The sequence below is a fragment of the Branchiostoma floridae genome, chromosome 9 (genome assembly GCF_000003815.2).
Source record: "Branchiostoma floridae strain S238N-H82 chromosome 9, Bfl_VNyyK, whole genome shotgun sequence".
NCBI classification, from domain to species: Eukaryota; Metazoa; Chordata; class Leptocardii; order Amphioxiformes; family Branchiostomatidae; genus Branchiostoma; species Branchiostoma floridae.
Genome location: NC_049987.1, coordinates 14,853,765 through 14,871,951, shown reverse-complemented (window position 1 = coordinate 14,871,951; position 18,187 = coordinate 14,853,765). Strand labels below are relative to the sequence as shown.

The window sequence follows — 18,187 nt, the reverse complement described above, 5'->3', positions numbered from 1 at the left end:
AATGGTCTGTAGAATTCCGACAGCTTTAAACGATTGACCTAACGCTAAGATCCATTATACAAGATGATACACACGAAGAACTTGAAGTAAATCACTTGAAAAGAAGGTCTTAGAATGAATCGGACTAAATTCGCCTTTCTGCCCCTCTCTTGGCACTGCAAATATGTGAATGGAGTCAGAATTATACTAACGTTGAAAACACTGGAAAGGCCTACAAACCATTGAGAAAAGGGCTATAACAGTTAAGCCCGAAGAAAAGAAAACACACCAGCAGAGGCTGTAATAGCTGTAACCCAGGGAGATAAAAAGAAAATATCAATGGAGTCGTTATATGGGCCTGAGCAAGATCCAACACAACAGATGTTGTGGTGCAACACGATAGTACAAATCTTGCTCGGTCCAGTAGTAGTACACCATTTAGTTTCTTTTTTTACATGTCCTGATACGATAGAAACGATACATTTATTGACTGAATAGCCAGATACAACTTCGAATCAACACAACTGTTGTTAAAAGATTTTGCCAGCGTTTTGAATCACATACAAGCAACTGAAAGTTCTTTTAGAAATGTCGCCATTAAAAATACGAGGCTTACAGAGAGGTAATGGTTTCCCCAGAAATTAAATTCCTGGCGGCTTGAACAAGGACGGTGCCCTCTGAACTCCATAATCCAATCAACCACGAGGGGCTCAACTGGAAAAACGGACAAAACTACCGTGAAATTGCATAATACGGCTATTTTTCTACAAGAGTGGTGGATTTGGCTTCAAAAAGAGCACTGGAAAAGGCGCACGCATTCATGGGAATGGCCGTGGTTGTACGGCTAAGCTATGGGGTCGACCGTTAGATTGAAAAGACAAATAAAAGTCAGCTAAGTTTCGAAAGTACAACCATGACTATTACAAGACAAATTCTGTGTACACGGACCAATATTTGAGTACTTCGAACGTACTACTCTACAAGGGGACATGTCTACTTTGTTGTACCCTTTCAAAACAAAAGCATCTATAGAGTCTCTTAGCATCAACAGCTTATGATCTTACACAATTAGACACTTTTCTTTTTAATTACTGGCCATTCAGTTCAACTGACCCGTACGAAATAACATTTTCCGACTGATAGGTGAAAAAAATGGCGGATACTTTCTGTATGACTAGGCCCCAATTTTCTACTACGTCACTAAAATACGTCATGAAGGAAGCAATAGAAGGGCAATTGTCAGATAGGCAACTTCCGTGGAACGATTTAGACTCAGTAATGTAGTATTTGCTGCAAGTTATCTCAATGAGTCATCTTTTTTAATAGTTTTATTTGATATCCACTTATCAATCAAGAAATGTAAGAAAAGGACACTAGGATACTACAAATCTCAAACCGTGTTTGTCATAGAAAAAGAATCGACGATCGGTTGACCATTTTCCTCTCATGCAAGGCCCCATAGCTACCGGCGAACAGCTGGGTTATGTCTGGTGGGGGTGTTGGCAGTCTGGTTTACAAATCCTGCGCCTCCTCCGCGTCGGTACATTCCCCGCCTGCATTACCCCTGATTCTTACGATAATAACTTGTTAACAGGGTGGGTCGGCAGGGTCATGGCTAAGTCGACAGAACTATATTAGTGTTTTGCAGCGTTCCAGTCTCTTCTTATATATCCACTCCAAAGTAAGACTTATGTGTAGAATTTTTACTCAGTCAGGGATATTTCTAGATCCTGGTATTTCAATTTTTCACGTCTAGCTTCGATACAGAAATTAAGTGATCCAGATTTTGCACGCAGCTCAATGATTAGCTGGCGTAGAATCTGACATTACCAAGGAAGATACAAGTTCCCATGACAGCTTGGTGTCTGTCCAGGGTGATGTGGTTCAAGCGACATCTTGCGGTCGTTATAGGAATCGCACAAACCATAACCTTTGCGTTTGAAAAGCCTAGTTTTAAAGTTGTACATTGAGGAGTATATCACAATTACTTGCGCTAAATATTGCTTCACTTGAAGTTCTCTAGTTTATTTGCTATTCCGTTTAAAATTGTTGCTTCATAGAATTATCTTGTGAATTCAAAATTTCGGCTGCTATTTTTTTTACTAGGAATGTATTCTAACGATATTGTTATTATTGCTGCTTTTGTACAGTTTTACTACTGGTGATAGTCAACTTGGCGAGTTCTGAAATATTCGTGGACAAGGGCGGTTTCCTGAAATGGCAGCTGTCTCAGAATCCGGTTCTAGCCGGCGCAGAGGACAAGTTGGAGATAAAGTTCAAGGCGTGCAACGAGAGAGGACTGCTCATCTACCAGGCCGGGCAAGCGCAGAACTTCTTCTCAATGGGTGTTTTCAACGGACGGATTTACATAGAGGCTTCGCTCAGTGGACAGCTTCTTGAGGTATGTAAAATTTCTTGGATACAGACAAAAGTATCGTAAGAAGGACAAGGCAAAACTGAAACCACAATACCATCCAATAAGAATGAATAAGAATGATGTTTTTAAAAAACAACACCGGCGACGGTCGTACACTTCAACTTTGACATGATTGAATATCAGTCGTGCGATAGCCACTTATCATTATGATATCGTATACTCCGTATGAATATTGTTTCCTATGAAAGGCTAACACTCAAATGGCTGCTTAATTCAACGCGTGTGAATATTCTGTTTTCATTGTCTTTGGAGTGATCGCTAGACTAGGTGCTCAACAAATCATGTGTATTGTGAATCAAAATATCTTCTGTATTCACAGATGTTCATAGGAGACGAGAACAACCCTCCCGTCCAGCACAACCAGACTCACGTTGTCGTCATCACCAACATGAGGGAGCACCATCTCGGACAGATGACGGCGGTCGTCGACGGCAGCAACGCCCCCTTGTCGGTTCTAACGGACGTGCAGCCAACGCTGTCCTTCTCGGACCCCAACCTGTTAGGGAACACCTTTATCGGCGGGTACAAAGAAGTCAATGACTTGAGGGTAAGTAAGATGTCCAGCTATAGACAAGGAAGACCAATACGCAAGACACAAAAGTGACAGGGCGATACCATTTGAAGAAAACGAAGGGGTGAACGAGGACGGATGTTGAGAGCTGTGTTGTGAACATTTTCTACACAACCAATAATCTCCAAGCAGATCCCAAGCATTAGATAGTATCAAAAGCTGCCAGAGGAGTGAAGCCGTTCTAGGAGTGTATTTTGTTGATGACTCCGTTTGGCCATCTGTACTCCTTAGCCAGCTTAATACTATCTTATGCCGCTGGTAAATCTGCCTGGAGATTACACAACCAGTACTGCATTATCATATCATGTAGCCTTTTGTGTTTAAGTTTGCTGTTCTTTATCCACAGTTACAATCCGACCGTCTGTACAACTACCCAATCGTGTGCATCTCCTACCTGTATGTTGGAAGTCCTTCACGAGAAGTTGACCTAACCTCCACTACGGAGGGCACGGGTCAGAACGTCCCGACATGCCCTGTCTGCGCCCCGCCCTCCATTGCGACCTTGAGAAGTTCAAGGTCATACATGAAGGTTGAAGCTGACTTGCAGCCCAGATCAGGAACAACCATCAGCTTCAAGTTCAGGACAAAGTAAGATTGCAATTTCCTTACATTCATGTCTTCTTTCTTTCTTTCTATTTCTTTCTTTCTACTAGTATTTCTTTCTGTCTTTCTTTCTTTGTTCCCTTTTCTTTCTGTCCTTTAATTTCTTTATTTTTCTTTCTTTCTTTCTCTCTCTTTTCTTTCTTTCTTTCTCTCTCTTTTCTTCCTTTCTTTCAATCTCCTCCTTTCGTCCTGTCCTTGGGGATGTTGTCTTGCTTCTCCAAATGTGATGATTGAATTTTGATCGTAATTCAGTGGATACTGACTTTCCGTGTCTGTCCCCCAGGGCTAAGAACGGTCTGCTCTTCTACTTCGGAGGCCCCGCTTGGCTAGTGGTCTACCTCAAGGATGGGAAAGCTGTGTTGAGGCTTAACACTAAGGTACGTTTCTATAGTATTGTGTATTCTCATTTGCTTGCAACAGCAAAATTTGCCGAAAAAATCTTATCCTATTCTGTACAACTTCATAAAGTTTCTCTTGACTACTTCAGGGAAGCGGCGCGGATCAGAGCTACGAGTCTACCAACACATTTAACGACGGACAAGAGCAGGAGCTGTTCATCGAACGTGACGCCAACACCGCCACCATGAAGGACCGCGCTGGCAATATCATCGGCCTGGTCACTTTCCAAGGTAAACTCTCGCACAACACGACGAGATTTTACGAGACCTCATGTGTTACGAGATTTCAGGACGAGATTTTGCGAGATCTCACATTCTTGCCTCTCGCGTGTTGCGAGGTTTTACGAGATCTCGTCATGTTTCAGTAGATTGCTAGAGTTTTGCTAGTATTCGCAAAACTTTCGCCAACCAAGTCGACTAGCTCTCTGACGAGTTAATTGTAATGAGGAAATAAAAGCAGAACAAAAACCAGACCAAGGGCCAGGGGATAGGTAACAGAGATTGCACACGAAAACTCGAAGATACAATTCTGGAAAAATAATAGTGAAAGAAAAGAGAGAAACAATGTCGCATATTTCATGGAGTCTGTCGTTTCTTAACTACACAGGACAGGGAGCCGATGCGGCCCATTCGCTCAACGTCGACTCCTTATATGTTGGCGGCTTCAAAAACCCCGCCACCGACCTGACAACCGATGCCAAACAGTACATCGAAGTGACGGAGTCCCTGAGGGGGTGCATGGAAGAATTCCGTTTCGTGTCCTACAGTAGCGTGGAAGAAACCGCCAATCAGATCGACTTCAAGACTAAGACCATCGAGAGCAGGTGAGAACATGAACCCAACACCTTACGTCAGCATTTGCCAGTAGATAAGAACATTTTCATACATTCGTAGTCTGAAGCAATGGGAAAATAAGAGCCATCAAGAAGGTCGTATTATCGAAAGAGAGTTGTTAGTTGTAACTTAAAAACTGTGTAAGATTTTGTAGCCTGTACGTGTCTTTATAACTGGTATGTGTTATTGTTTCTTATGTTATTGTTGTATTATTGTATTTTCAATTTTTCATATTGTTGAGTCGTGAATGATGAGCAATCAATTCATCTTGGTGACAGTACAAAAGATGATGCTCTCCAAGCAGTATATTGTATTGTCAAAACCTAACAATACAAGATACAGTACAAAATAGAAAGCCCGATAAAAACGACTAGAAAAACGTCAAAAAACAGCCGGAGCCTAACCTCTGCTTAAAGAGTAGCGTTGTACCAACATGACCAAGTTTTAAATATGTGTTTCAACCATTATTTTTCACCACAGGGAGACCACCTTTGACCAGTGCCACGAGCTCGACACCTGCCTGTTTAAGGAGTGTACCGGTGTAGGACAGGTGTGCAACCTGGGCGTGTGTGAGTGCAAACCGGGGTGGAACGAACAGACACCCGGGGCCGACCCGCTCGTCTGTATCGACATCGACGAGTGTGAATCAGACCCGTGTCAGAACGGAGGGACATGTATCAACCTGGAGAACTCCTACAGATGCCAGTGTCCCGAGCAATACAAAGGTTGGTCTTAATTAGCAACCTTTTTCACTGCTTGTGTCGCTGTTGTTGAATCCCATTCAAGTCATCCTCTCATGTCAGGCCTATCTCTTGTGACGTTGTGTATACCGGGCTGCGAGCCATCCAATCAGGTACTCTCCCTGCTGTCATTGACCAATTAGACACTGCCACTTCTGTTGTTGGAGCGAATGAAGGGAAAGTTACCAGCCAATAACGTTGCCTCCTGGCTGAAGGCGGTGACGTGATTGGCTGGTGATGGCTGGCGTTAACTACGCGATCGCGAGGACGGATTGCATGTCATGAGAGGATGTCTCTGTCCTACATACACATTGTATTTTGTATGTAAATGTTATGTGCTAGACCTAAACGTTGTACTAACCTTACCCCTTTCATTACTTACCATCTTTTCTTTCTAATTTGTCACGTTCCCCCTTGGATCATCAGATTTCGGTGCACCAGGTATGATGGTGGCTAGGGGGGTAGAGGGGTGGTAAAAATGCTGCTTTAGATTTGCAAGCTAACTGCCAAGTTCTTGGCCATTGCGATAATAATGAGGCTGGCACATAACAGGCAATGTATTTGCAGAAAGACGTAGATATCAAAGTATGAGTTAAGATGTAATACATCCCTGGATGTCAGTGTTCATGAGCATTTCTCTCGATATCATCTAACCTCAAGTGTTGTTCTTTCTGTAGGAGTGAACTGCGACACTGAGCGAAACTGCTACAACTTCCCGTGTCAAAATGGCGGCACCTGCATCGAGGGCACCTCTCCGACCCCTAGCATCTCCGGTAGGAACTGCACTTGCCCCCAGGGCTTCACTGGCGTGAGCTGTGAAGATGACGTAGACGAGTGCAGGTGAGACAATGAAATCTCAATGAAAATCTAAATCTTAAGGTCCAGAAGTACACCTAGTAGGCCAGAAACAGGGTCACTAGCAAAGGGTCTATGCTCACTACGATTGAAAGTTCAGTTCGTCTTCGTAATAAGAGGTGCTCCAAGCATCTCTATCTAGCATGGCGGCTAGCAGGTTACGGTCATTTAGTCCAACCTTGACACCGAAAAGAAAGATTGAAACACATCCATTAAACGTCTTATGTCTTTTCCAGCCTCCCGAACAACTGCGTTGTGGGCACGTGTAGGAACCTGGTGGGGTCGTACGAGTGCACCTGTAAGGTGGGGTACGACGGCTACCTGTGTCGTAACGTGATTGACAACTGTGCGAACAACCCGTGCGACCCGGGCACCTGTTTCAGCTTTATTGGAGGATTCAACTGCACATGCGCAGACGACCCGGAAGCCAGGATTCTCAACAGTATGTTTTGCCATTCATTTTTCTAGATACAGTTGTACTATTACTTCAGGTCGTATTTTTCATGAACTTACTCCATACTCGAAATTTCTTCTTTTTTTTTCGTTCTTTTTTTGTGTGACATTGATGGCATGAACCTGCAAACCTTTTCTATATGTATATTTGCGCTTACATTGCGAGTTCTCACTGTCTTTATATACGTTTCTTTGTTTGTTTGTTTGTTTCTAACGTGGTCGTCTTTATATACACAGGAAAAGACTGCGGAGCGCTCCGAGTGTCCGGCCCTGTCAGCATCTCTCCGTTCGCTCTGGTGGCCATATGTGTCTGCCTTCTGATCCTACTCAGTAAGTTTCCTGATGTGTTTTTGTCGGCATCCATGGGCGCCGCCATTTTGGATTTTGACATTATCCCGGCGCCATCTTATTTCCGCTTTGGATTTTGATTTTACACGAGGGGAGTCATGTCAGAGCAAGATCCTGTTCATATATGCTTCTGAAGAGACTATACCCTAGTTCACTTCTCTGAAGACAGCCTATGCAAATACTACACTGTAATACAGTAAATCCAGGACAATAGAATTACGAGATGTGAATCCTAGTAGAACTCAAATTCTGACTTATGTCCGTTTGTTGAAGCTTGGTTGAAGTAACAGTATAGTAGGTTTTGCTGAAGAAATCAATCTTTCTTCTCGTTTTTAAAGTTTGCTTATCGCTTGATTTTTCTAATGATTTTTCTTTGGCCATGTGCAGTCCTCGTGATCGTGTTCGCCATCTTCCGCCGCCGCTACGTCCGTGAGAAGAAGAGGGCGAGTCTGAACTACATCAGCGCTGACGCCGAGTCTCGCGAGAACATTGTGAAGTACGAGGAGGAGGGGTACGGCGAGGAGGATCAGGAGGCGTACGACATCAACGCACTGCGGCAGAACGCAACTATGACCAGGGCCTCTCCTACAAGCAAGGTACGATATCATCTACTTCTTCCGATAAAACTTTTTCGAGGAAATAAAATAGACTGCGGAGTAGAATTTCCGTCATTTTTTGTTCATCTTTTTTTTTACTGTAATTACGGAATGTAAAAGTGAGCGAACGTGAATGTACCAGAGATTACACAGAACCAAAACAAGATGGCAGACACCGAGCAAGATCACGTGATTCCATACGATAACGAGGTCATCAAGCGAGAGCACGTGACTATCTAAAACAATACTACTGATACTGAGGTGCTGCTACTGGGGTGGCACAGATTCTTGTCACTCTGGTCAAAGATTATTGTAAGTCTTTCCCCCGTTAAAACATACTTAGCTCAAATATGCCCCCCTCCCCCTTCCTCCAGGTGCCCGACTCCAACGATGTTGGTGAGTTCATTGACACCAGACTAGACGACGAGGAGTTAGGAGACAACCTGGGCGCGCGGGACGAGTTCATTCCGTACGAGGACGAGGGGGAGGGCTCGCTGGCGGGGTCCCTCAGCTCCCTCAACTCCAGCAGCTCCGGCGGGGACCAGAACTACGACTACTTGAACGACTGGGGACCAAGGTTTTCCAAACTCGCCAACATGTTCAACGAAGGGGAGAGTGAAGACGACTAGCGTGTATAGAACTAGAAATGTTTGTTATGGAAGACGTTTGATATTTTTGCTCGTCTTTTGTCAGAGATATTTAATACCACTGGCTTCTGGCTCGACATACCTTTTACACTGTACTTCACACGTAGAAAATAAGCCAGTGATTCTGATTGGTGGTCAAAAATGTACGTGACGCAATCACCAATCATAATTGTGGTACCTTATTTCTTCGTTTTAGGTTAGCAAATGTGACAATACACGAAACCCGTTTTAAACGTGGATATTTAGGTATGTCTTGAAACGACATAGGATGTACAGTTTTTTTGTACACATTGCAATATTTCTTGTAATATGGACACAATTTTATTATTGGGACAAGTAGTTCTACAGTAAATTTCATCGTTGTTTTTTTCTAGCTTCACGTACAAGAAAACAAATAGGGATTTCCCTGTTTACAAAAAAAATATCAAAATTTCAACAGCTACCAAAGAATAGAACATATTCATCAGACTGCTTGTCCCACGAAAATACAAACATGTCGGACGTGCAATCAGTTTTGCATAAAGATCTGCTATTTTTGTACTAAACGAAGCGAGTTCGCTTCTTTGCACTGCTGTGTAATCGTTACATGTTCGCGGGTGTATTTATACCAAACTTTCCACCCAAACGACACAAAAAGAAAACGGTTAAGAAAAAAGAAAAAAGAAAAGTTGATGGAACCAATACTTGACGCATGCTGAGATATCATGTCATGTGTCATTCGTCCAACTCTGTCCATAGATGAACGCAGACAAAAGCAACACATTCCGTTGCCTTTAAGATTTCACCGCATCTACACGAACACCCGGTGATGTTATATGTTATATTCAAAATATGAAATAATTCGTTTCCCATGACGCCTGATTGAAATAAGTCAACTCTTAGATGACAGACAATTGTATATAGATATTCTAGTGGATTTGATATGTATTTTTGTTGTTATTTGGAATATCATGGTGCCTAGCGTTGGTAAAATTTTGTACTAGTGCTGATAGAATTTTAAGCTCACGATCATGTGCATTTGATTGCACAAATTTTAGTACAATTTTTATAGGTATTTGCAATTTGAAACTTCGAGCAGTTATTTATGCTTTTAAGAGCAATCTAGAGCTTTCACATGACTAGCACGCTTTTTTTTGGGAAATCTAGAAATGATTATGTATAATGATTAAGTTTGTACCAGTGCAGCTAAAAACGGCAATTAACTTTATTGGATATTGTTAACTAGTCGGTAAATAAGCTTTTTTTGTGGTATTTTTACAATATTAATCAAGACACAGTAACCATTGGGTTGCATCTACCGTTTTAACTGGGGCTCGATTGTACATATGTCTATATATGGTGTCAGAGAATCTGTTGATCAGATTTGAATTCTGTCGCTCACTCTCTCAAACTCTCGTGTGATGCTGCGAGACTTGACCCGTGTCACGTGACCTCGCAATCTTTCTAACAGACGTACGGGGCTTTTCTGTCGTACGTACGTGGCATTTTCCATGACGTTTGTACTTGTAAGATTTTTGCACCTTGGCTAAAAGGGACCAACAAAATGTACAGGGATTTGATGATATCCATGAACTGTGAAAAAAAACAGCAAAAGTTCAGTGGTATGAGCTCAGTCAAAAAATACAACAACTGTATTTTAAAGTAGACGTGTTTTACATGTTTCTTATTCAAAATATTGAGATATATTTGACTTCAATTTGGCTCATGAATGTATATGCCAGTACCTTGGTGTTTTCATCAACCATTGTACAATACACATAATTGTACCATATAAATAAGATTGTATTTGACAATGCTTCAATTTTGTATGACGTAAGGCTACTGACTGAAGCTCATTCAGACATGGATAGAAAATTTCGCTTTGCTCTGAACTCGAGCAAACTATGGGACGATTCACTGTCAATGTGGGCGGATATAATTGCCAATGAGATGTCTGCATTTGGGGTAATTCTTTGATTGCGTTCAACTGCTAAGTTGCATCCGCTCCTGAGGCGTCGCAAAAAAAGATGTCGAAAAAATGTAACAAAATAATTTTAGTTTTTAGGGGCTCATCACCTTCCTTAATTGACGTTGAATCGGCCCAATATTTCTGATAATGGCCTTAAGTCGAAGACAATCTACTCCAAAACTACGCAAAACGACCACAATGAACATCAAATAGTGGCATGTTTGTATCTGTAAATATGGAATTTTTGTAAGCCATAAGTAAAATACTGAGGCGTGTACGTAAAGATTGTCACTTTTAGGTGTACATGTGACTGTTTGCTCGGTAACAAGAGAGTGTTACACTGTAACATAGGGTTTTGTAATGGTTTTGCTACCGTTAAAAGAATAGGGCTGTGTTTTTTGGTGTTTTTAAACAAGAGAGCTTGTAGAATTTGGGATTCAGGTGTACATGTATGATAAGTGTTTGCAGTCCTCGCTGTTCTTTCAATGCATAGTAATAAAGGCAAGAGCAAGTGTGACATTTTCTACAAGTGTGCGTCCGTTGATTTCTTGTTAGGTGGTGTAGAATGTAGCTGAGAGTTAATCACAATTTTTGCTAGTCGTCGTTACGTTTGAGTCTGATACAACAACTATAAAAGGAAGCCCTAGCTAGCAGCAGAGAATTCCGGTGGTATAAATTGATGGAATTTGCGTTATTGTTCCTTTTTTTCCAACTTGAAACAAACCCTTGGAGGGGGTAAAAAAAAGCACAAACTTTTGTAAAAGATTTATGACAAGCCGCTAGGGGGCCCAAACTTACACTTAAGATATACCCCCAAAACCTATCCACTACTCAAAAATCACGACAATGGCACTTCCTGAACTTTGCCGCCCATTATCGAACTTGACCTTCCTCTTCCTTAACCTTACATACCTACTAAATATTATCAAGATCCATCCACAGCACCTCGAATTATTCTGATAAGAAACCCAAAAAGTCCGCTGCAGTAACGTAGAAATCCGCGAGAAGGCCCATTTTCTTGACCTTTGTCTCCCCAACAGTTACTTACCTATAAATCATCATGAACATCCATCCATTGCTTCAAGACTCATGTCGCCTGCATCCACAGTCACTTCACTATAGTATAGCCAAACCGAAAGTATAACCTTCTGGCGAAGGTAAAAATACCAGTGTCTAAAATATCCTGAGAAAACCATGTGATGAATATATAAACGTACCATAGACACAATCGGTAGACATTTTGAAAAGACAAGCCACATGTACTTGTTAAACATACTTCTTTAATACTGAGGTATACAAAAGTGAAAACTCTGGGAAAATAATGACAACGTACTATGCTACATATGGTGCAACATATAAAAAATAAAGAAAACATTTTCGTTAACACAGAAATACCCTCTAAATTCATTTTAAATAGAACAAAAACGTTACAATAAGGTGTTTCAATAGTTAGTTCACTACATATGAGGTAAGTATTGCATGAGCACCTGGGTTTTTCTACACCCCTACCGATATCGATAAACCTTTCAGCCCCTACGTTTCAAATGGGGTATACCATTTATCGTTATCACCTCTTTCCATAACATCATAGGCCGTTAAAAATGACATAACAGTTGTATACAGTTTCAAAACAGACATCATATGAACAGTGGAAAATTAAATCAAGCGTTTTTATGCTGATTGTTGTGAGTTGTGTTCACGCAATTGATATTCTACTTCTTCTAACATACAATTTATTGCTTCAGAGCAACAGTGGTACAAAGCATTTATCAGAAAGTTCTGCAAACATTATTTGAGTGTAAGGCTAATTCTTGCACAATTATGACGGTCAACTTTCCAGACATTGCGACTTAATTCAGACATACAAAAGATAAATTTGTCAGCAAAGGCTTTGGAAAATATGGACACGTGTGCTTCTTTCAAAATACTGAATTTGGTTGGTTGGTTGGTTGTATCTCCTAGAAGGTATGAGTCAACATGTTCTAAATGATGCCATAAAGAAAGCTCCGTCTCTGAGGCGTTACCAAAAATTTTGAAATCCGAGCAAGATCAGTTTCTAGTTAATGGATGAGTCAAGCCTCCACCAGTCTCAGTGGATCGGTAGTCTAATTGTAGAAATGGGACAAATAGAGTCAATAGCACGGCCATTGGGGGAGGATACAGATTGTTCTGGCCGGCTGACTCCCCTAGCGTACTATTGACTCTATTTGTCCAATTTCTACAATTAGACCACCGATCCACGGAGACTGGTAGAGGATGAGTCTACAAAGCGGTCATTGCAGGAGGCTTGGCGTACGCCCTCGGTACGTAACCGTGTTTCTTCTGCGCGGCAGAGTACGCCCATAGCCACTCCTCCTGGTCCTGGTTCTCCAGGTCTGCGTACAGGTAGTCCCCCTGCGTCACAGTGAGATCGTCCGGTGCCTTGGCGTCGTAGTCGTACAGAGCGATGAGCTCCGTGCCCCTGGGCCGGGTGATGGGCAGGCGCGCCCGCATGGTCGGGTGGTCTAACAACCGGTCATCGGATTCTGGAAAAAAGGGGTAAGAATGAAATGATCAGAGACAACAAACAAGCGCTGTGCACACAAGAAATCAAACTTTCGCGTCATTGCGAACACGTCACAAGTATCATAATAGTGTATAAATGTGTACTAACGTAATTGAGCAGCAATAAGCCAGTTCACCTTTCCAAGTGCGCATGTTTATTGTCGTAAAAGGTCATTGGAGGTGAACTTTGACCTCAAAACCAAAATACGTCACGACTGAACATGTGCACTGGGAACTTTGAACTTGCCTTTGCAGCTGCAATGACATTTAAAAGTTGTGCACAATTTTTTTCATCAAATACACCAACCCAATAATTTTCCTACGTAACTCTTACAACAAAGTCTTAACATACCTGAGAAAGGTGCATATGCCTCCTGTGAGGATAGGTCCGGACTTAAGAAGTTGCTAGGAACGAAGCCTTCTTGATTGTTCCCCCTTAGAACCCAAAACCACAACGGGTCCTCCTTGTTTAAAACTGTCACCCACTCTCCCCTCTCCACGTTCAAATCGTTCTCATCCCTGGCCGTGAAGTCAAACAACACCAAGTATTTCCCCATGTGTTCTTTCTTAAACATGCTTGTTTCAGAAGTCTGTGAAGCGATAGAAGATGGCGGATGAATTCCGGACGATAACGAATCCCCGTCGGAAGCCGAGTACCCGTCGTCGGCGAAGTCGTCAATGTTCGTGCCTTCGGGTGCGCAGTACCCGGATGGAATGAAACCTTCCCTCCCATTGGGTGATATGACGTAGATCCAATCGTTCTCGGTGTATAAAACGTACACGGTGTCGCCGCGTTTGACGTCCAGTTCGTCTTCTACGCAGGGGGAGAAGTTGCGAACGACGACCATGCGAGAGCTGGTCTTCAGTCCTTGTTCTTTTTCCAGCCCGACCCGTACCAGTGTGTCCACGCTGTCGCTACCCGTAATACGGCCGGGGACGGGCTTCACTGGTTGGTGCCGTTCTCTCGCTGGAACACGGAAGAAACGTTCGAAAACTTTGATTTTTAAAACCTTTTTCTTTAAATTCCAAAAGTAACATAAAAAAATTATTCAGACAACACAAAACAAACAATAAGTACAAAGAAATACAATCGATCCTGACTGGTACAAAAAGAATCAATACTAGATAGCAAAGAGTTTATAAAGTTAATAAAATCAACGATTGCTAGAAACTTGGGGGTTTGGGGGTCAAAAGAAAAGATACATGGTTGAACTAGATCAGATTGTACAAATCAATATATAAAATGGCTGGTTTTTATAACCAGGAAAATCATGATAGCATACAGTTTATAAAGTTAATAAAATTAACGATTGCTACAAAATTTTGGCAATTTTCTATACTTTTTAAAGCTATCTATAGTATAATGGAAATACGTATGGTAAAGTCAGTATTTACCACTACCACGGTCAATATTGATGTAGTATTTGCAGTACATGTAGTTTATGTTTGGAAAATTGTTAAGTAGGCGGCATAATTAACATTTTTGCTGTAATTGATCGCTCTTTATATCGGAGTTACAGTCAAACCTGCCCAAGTCGACCACCCGGGGGACCGGGAAAAACGGTCGATTTGGACAGGTGGTCGCTGAGAAGAGTATCAACTCAAAACATTCCGGTGCAAAGTATAAATGGTTTCCGCTGTGTTTAATGGCAAATAGCAAGCACACTGCACGCACACTGTAAACTGTAAATTTAACCCCAAGATTTTATCGAGCTTTTATTCGATACAGTGTTCTTAAGCTCCATATTTGTACACTAACGTTTCAGACAGTAAGGGAACTTTGATGCTGTCAGTTACCATACAAGCCTTTATGCGTCGCTGTGTTCTTGATCGCCGTATCTGAAATAACGGTGCACCTTTCTAATTCAATGCCCGGTATGTCCCGATAGCGTACTTACCCACGGGTAAAGTACAGTTGAACAAAAGCACTCACACAGATCTTTCTTAAAAGGTATGAGCTACACAGATCTTTCTTGAAAAAGTATGAGGCTATATACGTTTCAGCATTCGTTCACCTTATGATGATATAGATTGAAAAAAAACTTCTGTAACAACTAAATTCGGATTTTCTTACAACGAAATTTCCTTACAGTAGACTGCCCCATTGACCCACCCATTGACCACCGCCATCTGTATTCTAAACATAACATCGTAATGGCAGTCAAAATCCGTCGCAAACTGGCCGATTTCGGCACAAAATCGCGCTAGTTATCATCAAAAATCGATGGAAACCTCAATTTTGAAAATGATGCGGTCGTTATGGGTCCCAATTTGGGCCGGTCGTGGTCGCGTTGACCAGGTGGTCGTTGAAAAAAGGTCGCTTAATGCTTACGTCAATGGGAAAAAAATTCGGGACCGGGAAAAAGCGGTCGAAATGGCCAGGTGGTCGCTGAGAAGAGGTGGTCGCTTGGGCAGGTTCGACTGTATGTATTTATTGGAATGCTGCAACTCGGCAGTACTGAAGTGCCACCTAGTAATACATGATGGTACTGCAGCCTTAGGACTGAGTCCCGAGATAGAGGCGCCCGTCGATGCGAACGACTGAACAAAATCTGGTGTCGCTCGTCACCCCACCCAACCAGAAACCATTAGATGAGATACTGTCACTCATGAGTGTAATTACTATGCCTCTGACATTGTTTACAACGAGACATACGATCCACTATTCCTCCGACCATGACGACACTCCAATGCCACCAGAAACCCAACTCTAGCAACATTCTAACATGGTTGAAATATACAAGAACGTAAAGTCTAAGACATACATCAATCTTCAAAAGTCACAACTACATTGTGTTCTAAAATCATCACCATCACTTCGGGTATCCAGTCAAAGTCGATGTTTTTCTTCAGTATGTTTAGGCTGTTGATGTTCTACCCTGAATGAAACGCGATATTGTTACAGTCCCGACTGCTAAACGATGGCAATGACCCATGAATTCCTCGAGTCTGGGAACTGCTGTTGTCTGGACGCTATGGGCCCCTCCTAGGGGACCGTCCGTCACTGAGGGGGCGGCTAGGATCTAGGAGCGTGACTGAATCAGGCTTGAATTTCCTGTCCCTTGGCGTCAATATACTAGTAGTCCAGAACTCGGGAGTACGGGAGCCCCAGGCAGTTATGTCCCGTTTCCGAAACGGGACCAGACCGGGATGTTTGCGGGAACGAAAAATGAAACCGTTTACCAAGGAATATACACAAATCATGCTTCTGACTAATTTTCCTTTTTAAGTTCTGACTCTGAGTGTTTTGTTGCCTTTCTTATCACGTATCACGAAAGCTACCCGACCGGGCCCGGAATTGGGACCAAGGCCCTAACTAACAAGAATGAAACTCAGGCTAGACTAGGGTCTACGCATGCGCAACGAATGGAGGATCTACCAACTGAAATGCGGAGCAAATTTGGACCCCTTTCCTCATAATGTCTGGACAATCCCCTTCTATCACCCCCTCCCCCTTTAATGATCATTACAGGTCTGTCCCTAATAACTTCTGAACAACAGCAATGGAAACCTCTTTGAGAACAGCATGACCATTCAAGTTCAACTTTACCCTGTTTAGAATAGACCTCTTCATAGATCCTTTCTCTATCCATTGACTTTTCTATGGTGAAGAAATATCGACTTCGTCACACAATACAAAAGTCTGATAGTAATTCCCTCCAGAAATGCCGTATTACAAGCCAAGTGACCTGTATCTAACATGACTCAATCGTGTATATACTGCATCAATGGATATTGTAATCTCCTATTATTTCCAGGGAGACTGCAACCTACAGCATAGGCGCCTTTTTATATGTGAATTCAGACATAGCCTCAAAGTTAAGGCTTCTTGGGATAACCAGTCACTTTTTTGCAATATCTCCATGGACCCTAAATTTCTCGTGGTGCTAATTTTGTTTGTAATACTCTGATAGAAATGCAATACAATGGTAGCCAACACGCATTTACACATTTCTCTCATTTCTTTTTCTTTACAGGTACCTTTCGATATGCCTTGCGTCCGAGGCTATACGTTATAGTATCCAACTCTCGTCTCCAGTCGACTCCCGCATTCGACACGGGTCACCGCACACAAAAGAAATCCTGACCCGCCAAAAACCAGACTGAAAGAACGGGCTGTGTTTTTTTGTGCTCGCCCTGAATTCTTTTCCAATTGAAGCCTGTCACTTCAGTGTTTGCTAGAACGTTAAATGGTTTTCTATTCGCTTTCAAGTTTTCATGATAGACTACAAAATAACTGTAGAGCAACTGACACGGAAAGAATAAAGTTTTCACGTTTTGGTACAGCTTGATTTCCCTTTTGCGGTGCAGTGAACTGAAATAAGCAAGCGACTAGTCTAAAATTGCTTCGCCAAAGCTGAAAAGCCTGTAGGAATTTTGAACAACAATGGGACAAAGAATAGTCGACGCTGTCGTTTCCAGGATCTTTATCTGCCTTTTGGAAGAAAATAACACGCAAGAACGGTATGCAATTTAGGTAAGTTGTGCCCCCCCCCTCCTCACCCCATTCAACCTCTTGTGTTATTTTAGCCCCTGATCATAACAATATACCTGCATACCTGCATAATATGGCGTTCTTGGCAGTAACGTAGGAGTAAAACACGTTTAACACCAACACGTTTCATTGTAGACAGTAATGATAACGATAGGTCCCTAGACAAGCAGATCGCGATCGTTGACCCTACTTGCTATCTAAAATCACACGTACAAGTGATCAACGTTAACATAATATGAAACACACTAAAACAAGCATAGACAAAACACTTAACCTTCCGCTAATTGTTCATTAATTAACACAAAAGATTGTAGAAATGGACAAAAGCAAACCTTTCTTTCGCTTCCGGCCAAGAATTCTCGCCGGACAGAAGAACGCCATCTTGTATTTGTGACGTCATGAAAACGTCAGGTGTTTTGCATTGCAAAGCAGGTAAGAACTTTGCGGCGCGCGGGCTTTTCAATGAACCGACGACACAGAAGAGAAAGAAGCTGACGAATTTTCCGTATGAAATGTATTGCACATAGATCCAAAATAGAACGATGTTTTTTTGGTTTTTTTTTATAAATTGAACGTTGCCTATAGTGAATAAAGATATTACAATCAATGTTCTTCCATGACAAAAAATGGTTGATAAACTTTGAACTGTTTTAATGGCTGTTTAAGGTGGTAGAACACATTGTAGACGTGTTGATAGCTATACTTTGGTATGTAACACAAATGTATATCACTTTAAAGA

At 42.0% G+C, this 18,187-nt stretch overlaps 2 protein-coding genes across 5 annotated transcripts in view; one reads left to right on the top strand and one right to left on the bottom strand.

The window, feature by feature from the left end:
- LOC118422720 (protein crumbs homolog 1-like) overlaps positions 1-10,938 on the top strand; it is a 35,733-nt gene extending 24,795 nt beyond the window's left edge. For all 4 annotated transcript variants that reach the window (XM_035830442.1, XM_035830441.1, XM_035830443.1 and 1 more), the window contains 12 exons: positions 2,130-2,380; positions 2,736-2,963; positions 3,334-3,575; positions 3,874-3,967; positions 4,078-4,219; positions 4,596-4,812; positions 5,303-5,547; positions 6,240-6,402; positions 6,654-6,859; positions 7,108-7,200; positions 7,606-7,814; positions 8,189-10,938. In XM_035830442.1, the coding sequence (XP_035686335.1) occupies positions 2,130-2,380; positions 2,736-2,963; positions 3,334-3,575; positions 3,874-3,967; positions 4,078-4,219; positions 4,596-4,812; positions 5,303-5,547; positions 6,240-6,402; positions 6,654-6,859; positions 7,108-7,200; positions 7,606-7,814; positions 8,189-8,443 (2,345 nt within the window). In that variant the 3' untranslated portion in view covers positions 8,444-10,938. The remainder of the gene's footprint in view (positions 1-2,129; positions 2,381-2,735; positions 2,964-3,333; positions 3,576-3,873; positions 3,968-4,077; positions 4,220-4,595; positions 4,813-5,302; positions 5,548-6,239; positions 6,403-6,653; positions 6,860-7,107; positions 7,201-7,605; positions 7,815-8,188) is intronic.
- Positions 10,939-11,672: 734 nt separating this feature from the next.
- On the bottom strand, positions 11,673-17,948 carry LOC118422450 (SH3 domain-containing protein Dlish-like). The gene is made up of 3 exons (XM_035830035.1): positions 17,781-17,948; positions 13,306-13,920; positions 11,673-12,934 (listed from the first exon to the last, which is right to left on the bottom strand). Exons 1-3 carry the CDS (start codon positions 17,827-17,829, stop codon positions 12,672-12,674), a joined length of 927 nt encoding a protein of 308 aa, XP_035685928.1. The 5' UTR covers positions 17,830-17,948; the 3' UTR covers positions 11,673-12,671.
- Positions 17,949-18,187: the final 239 nt, after the last annotated feature.

What these genes read in the sequence shown, in the direction of transcription:
- LOC118422450 (XM_035830035.1), bottom strand. Translation starts at nt 17,829, where the DNA reads ATGGCGTTCTTCTGTCCGGCGAGAATTCTTGGCCGGAAGCGAAAGAAA. An exon ending in TGGCCGGAAGCGAAAGAAAG is followed by an intron (nt 13,921 to 17,780) that starts GTTTGCTTTTGT and finishes TCCGTGTTCCAG; the next exon opens with CGAGAGAACGGCACCAACCA. An exon ending in GGCATATGCACCTTTCTCAG is followed by an intron (nt 12,935 to 13,305) that starts GTATGTTAAGAC and finishes CCTTTTTTCCAG; the next exon opens with AATCCGATGACCGGTTGTTA.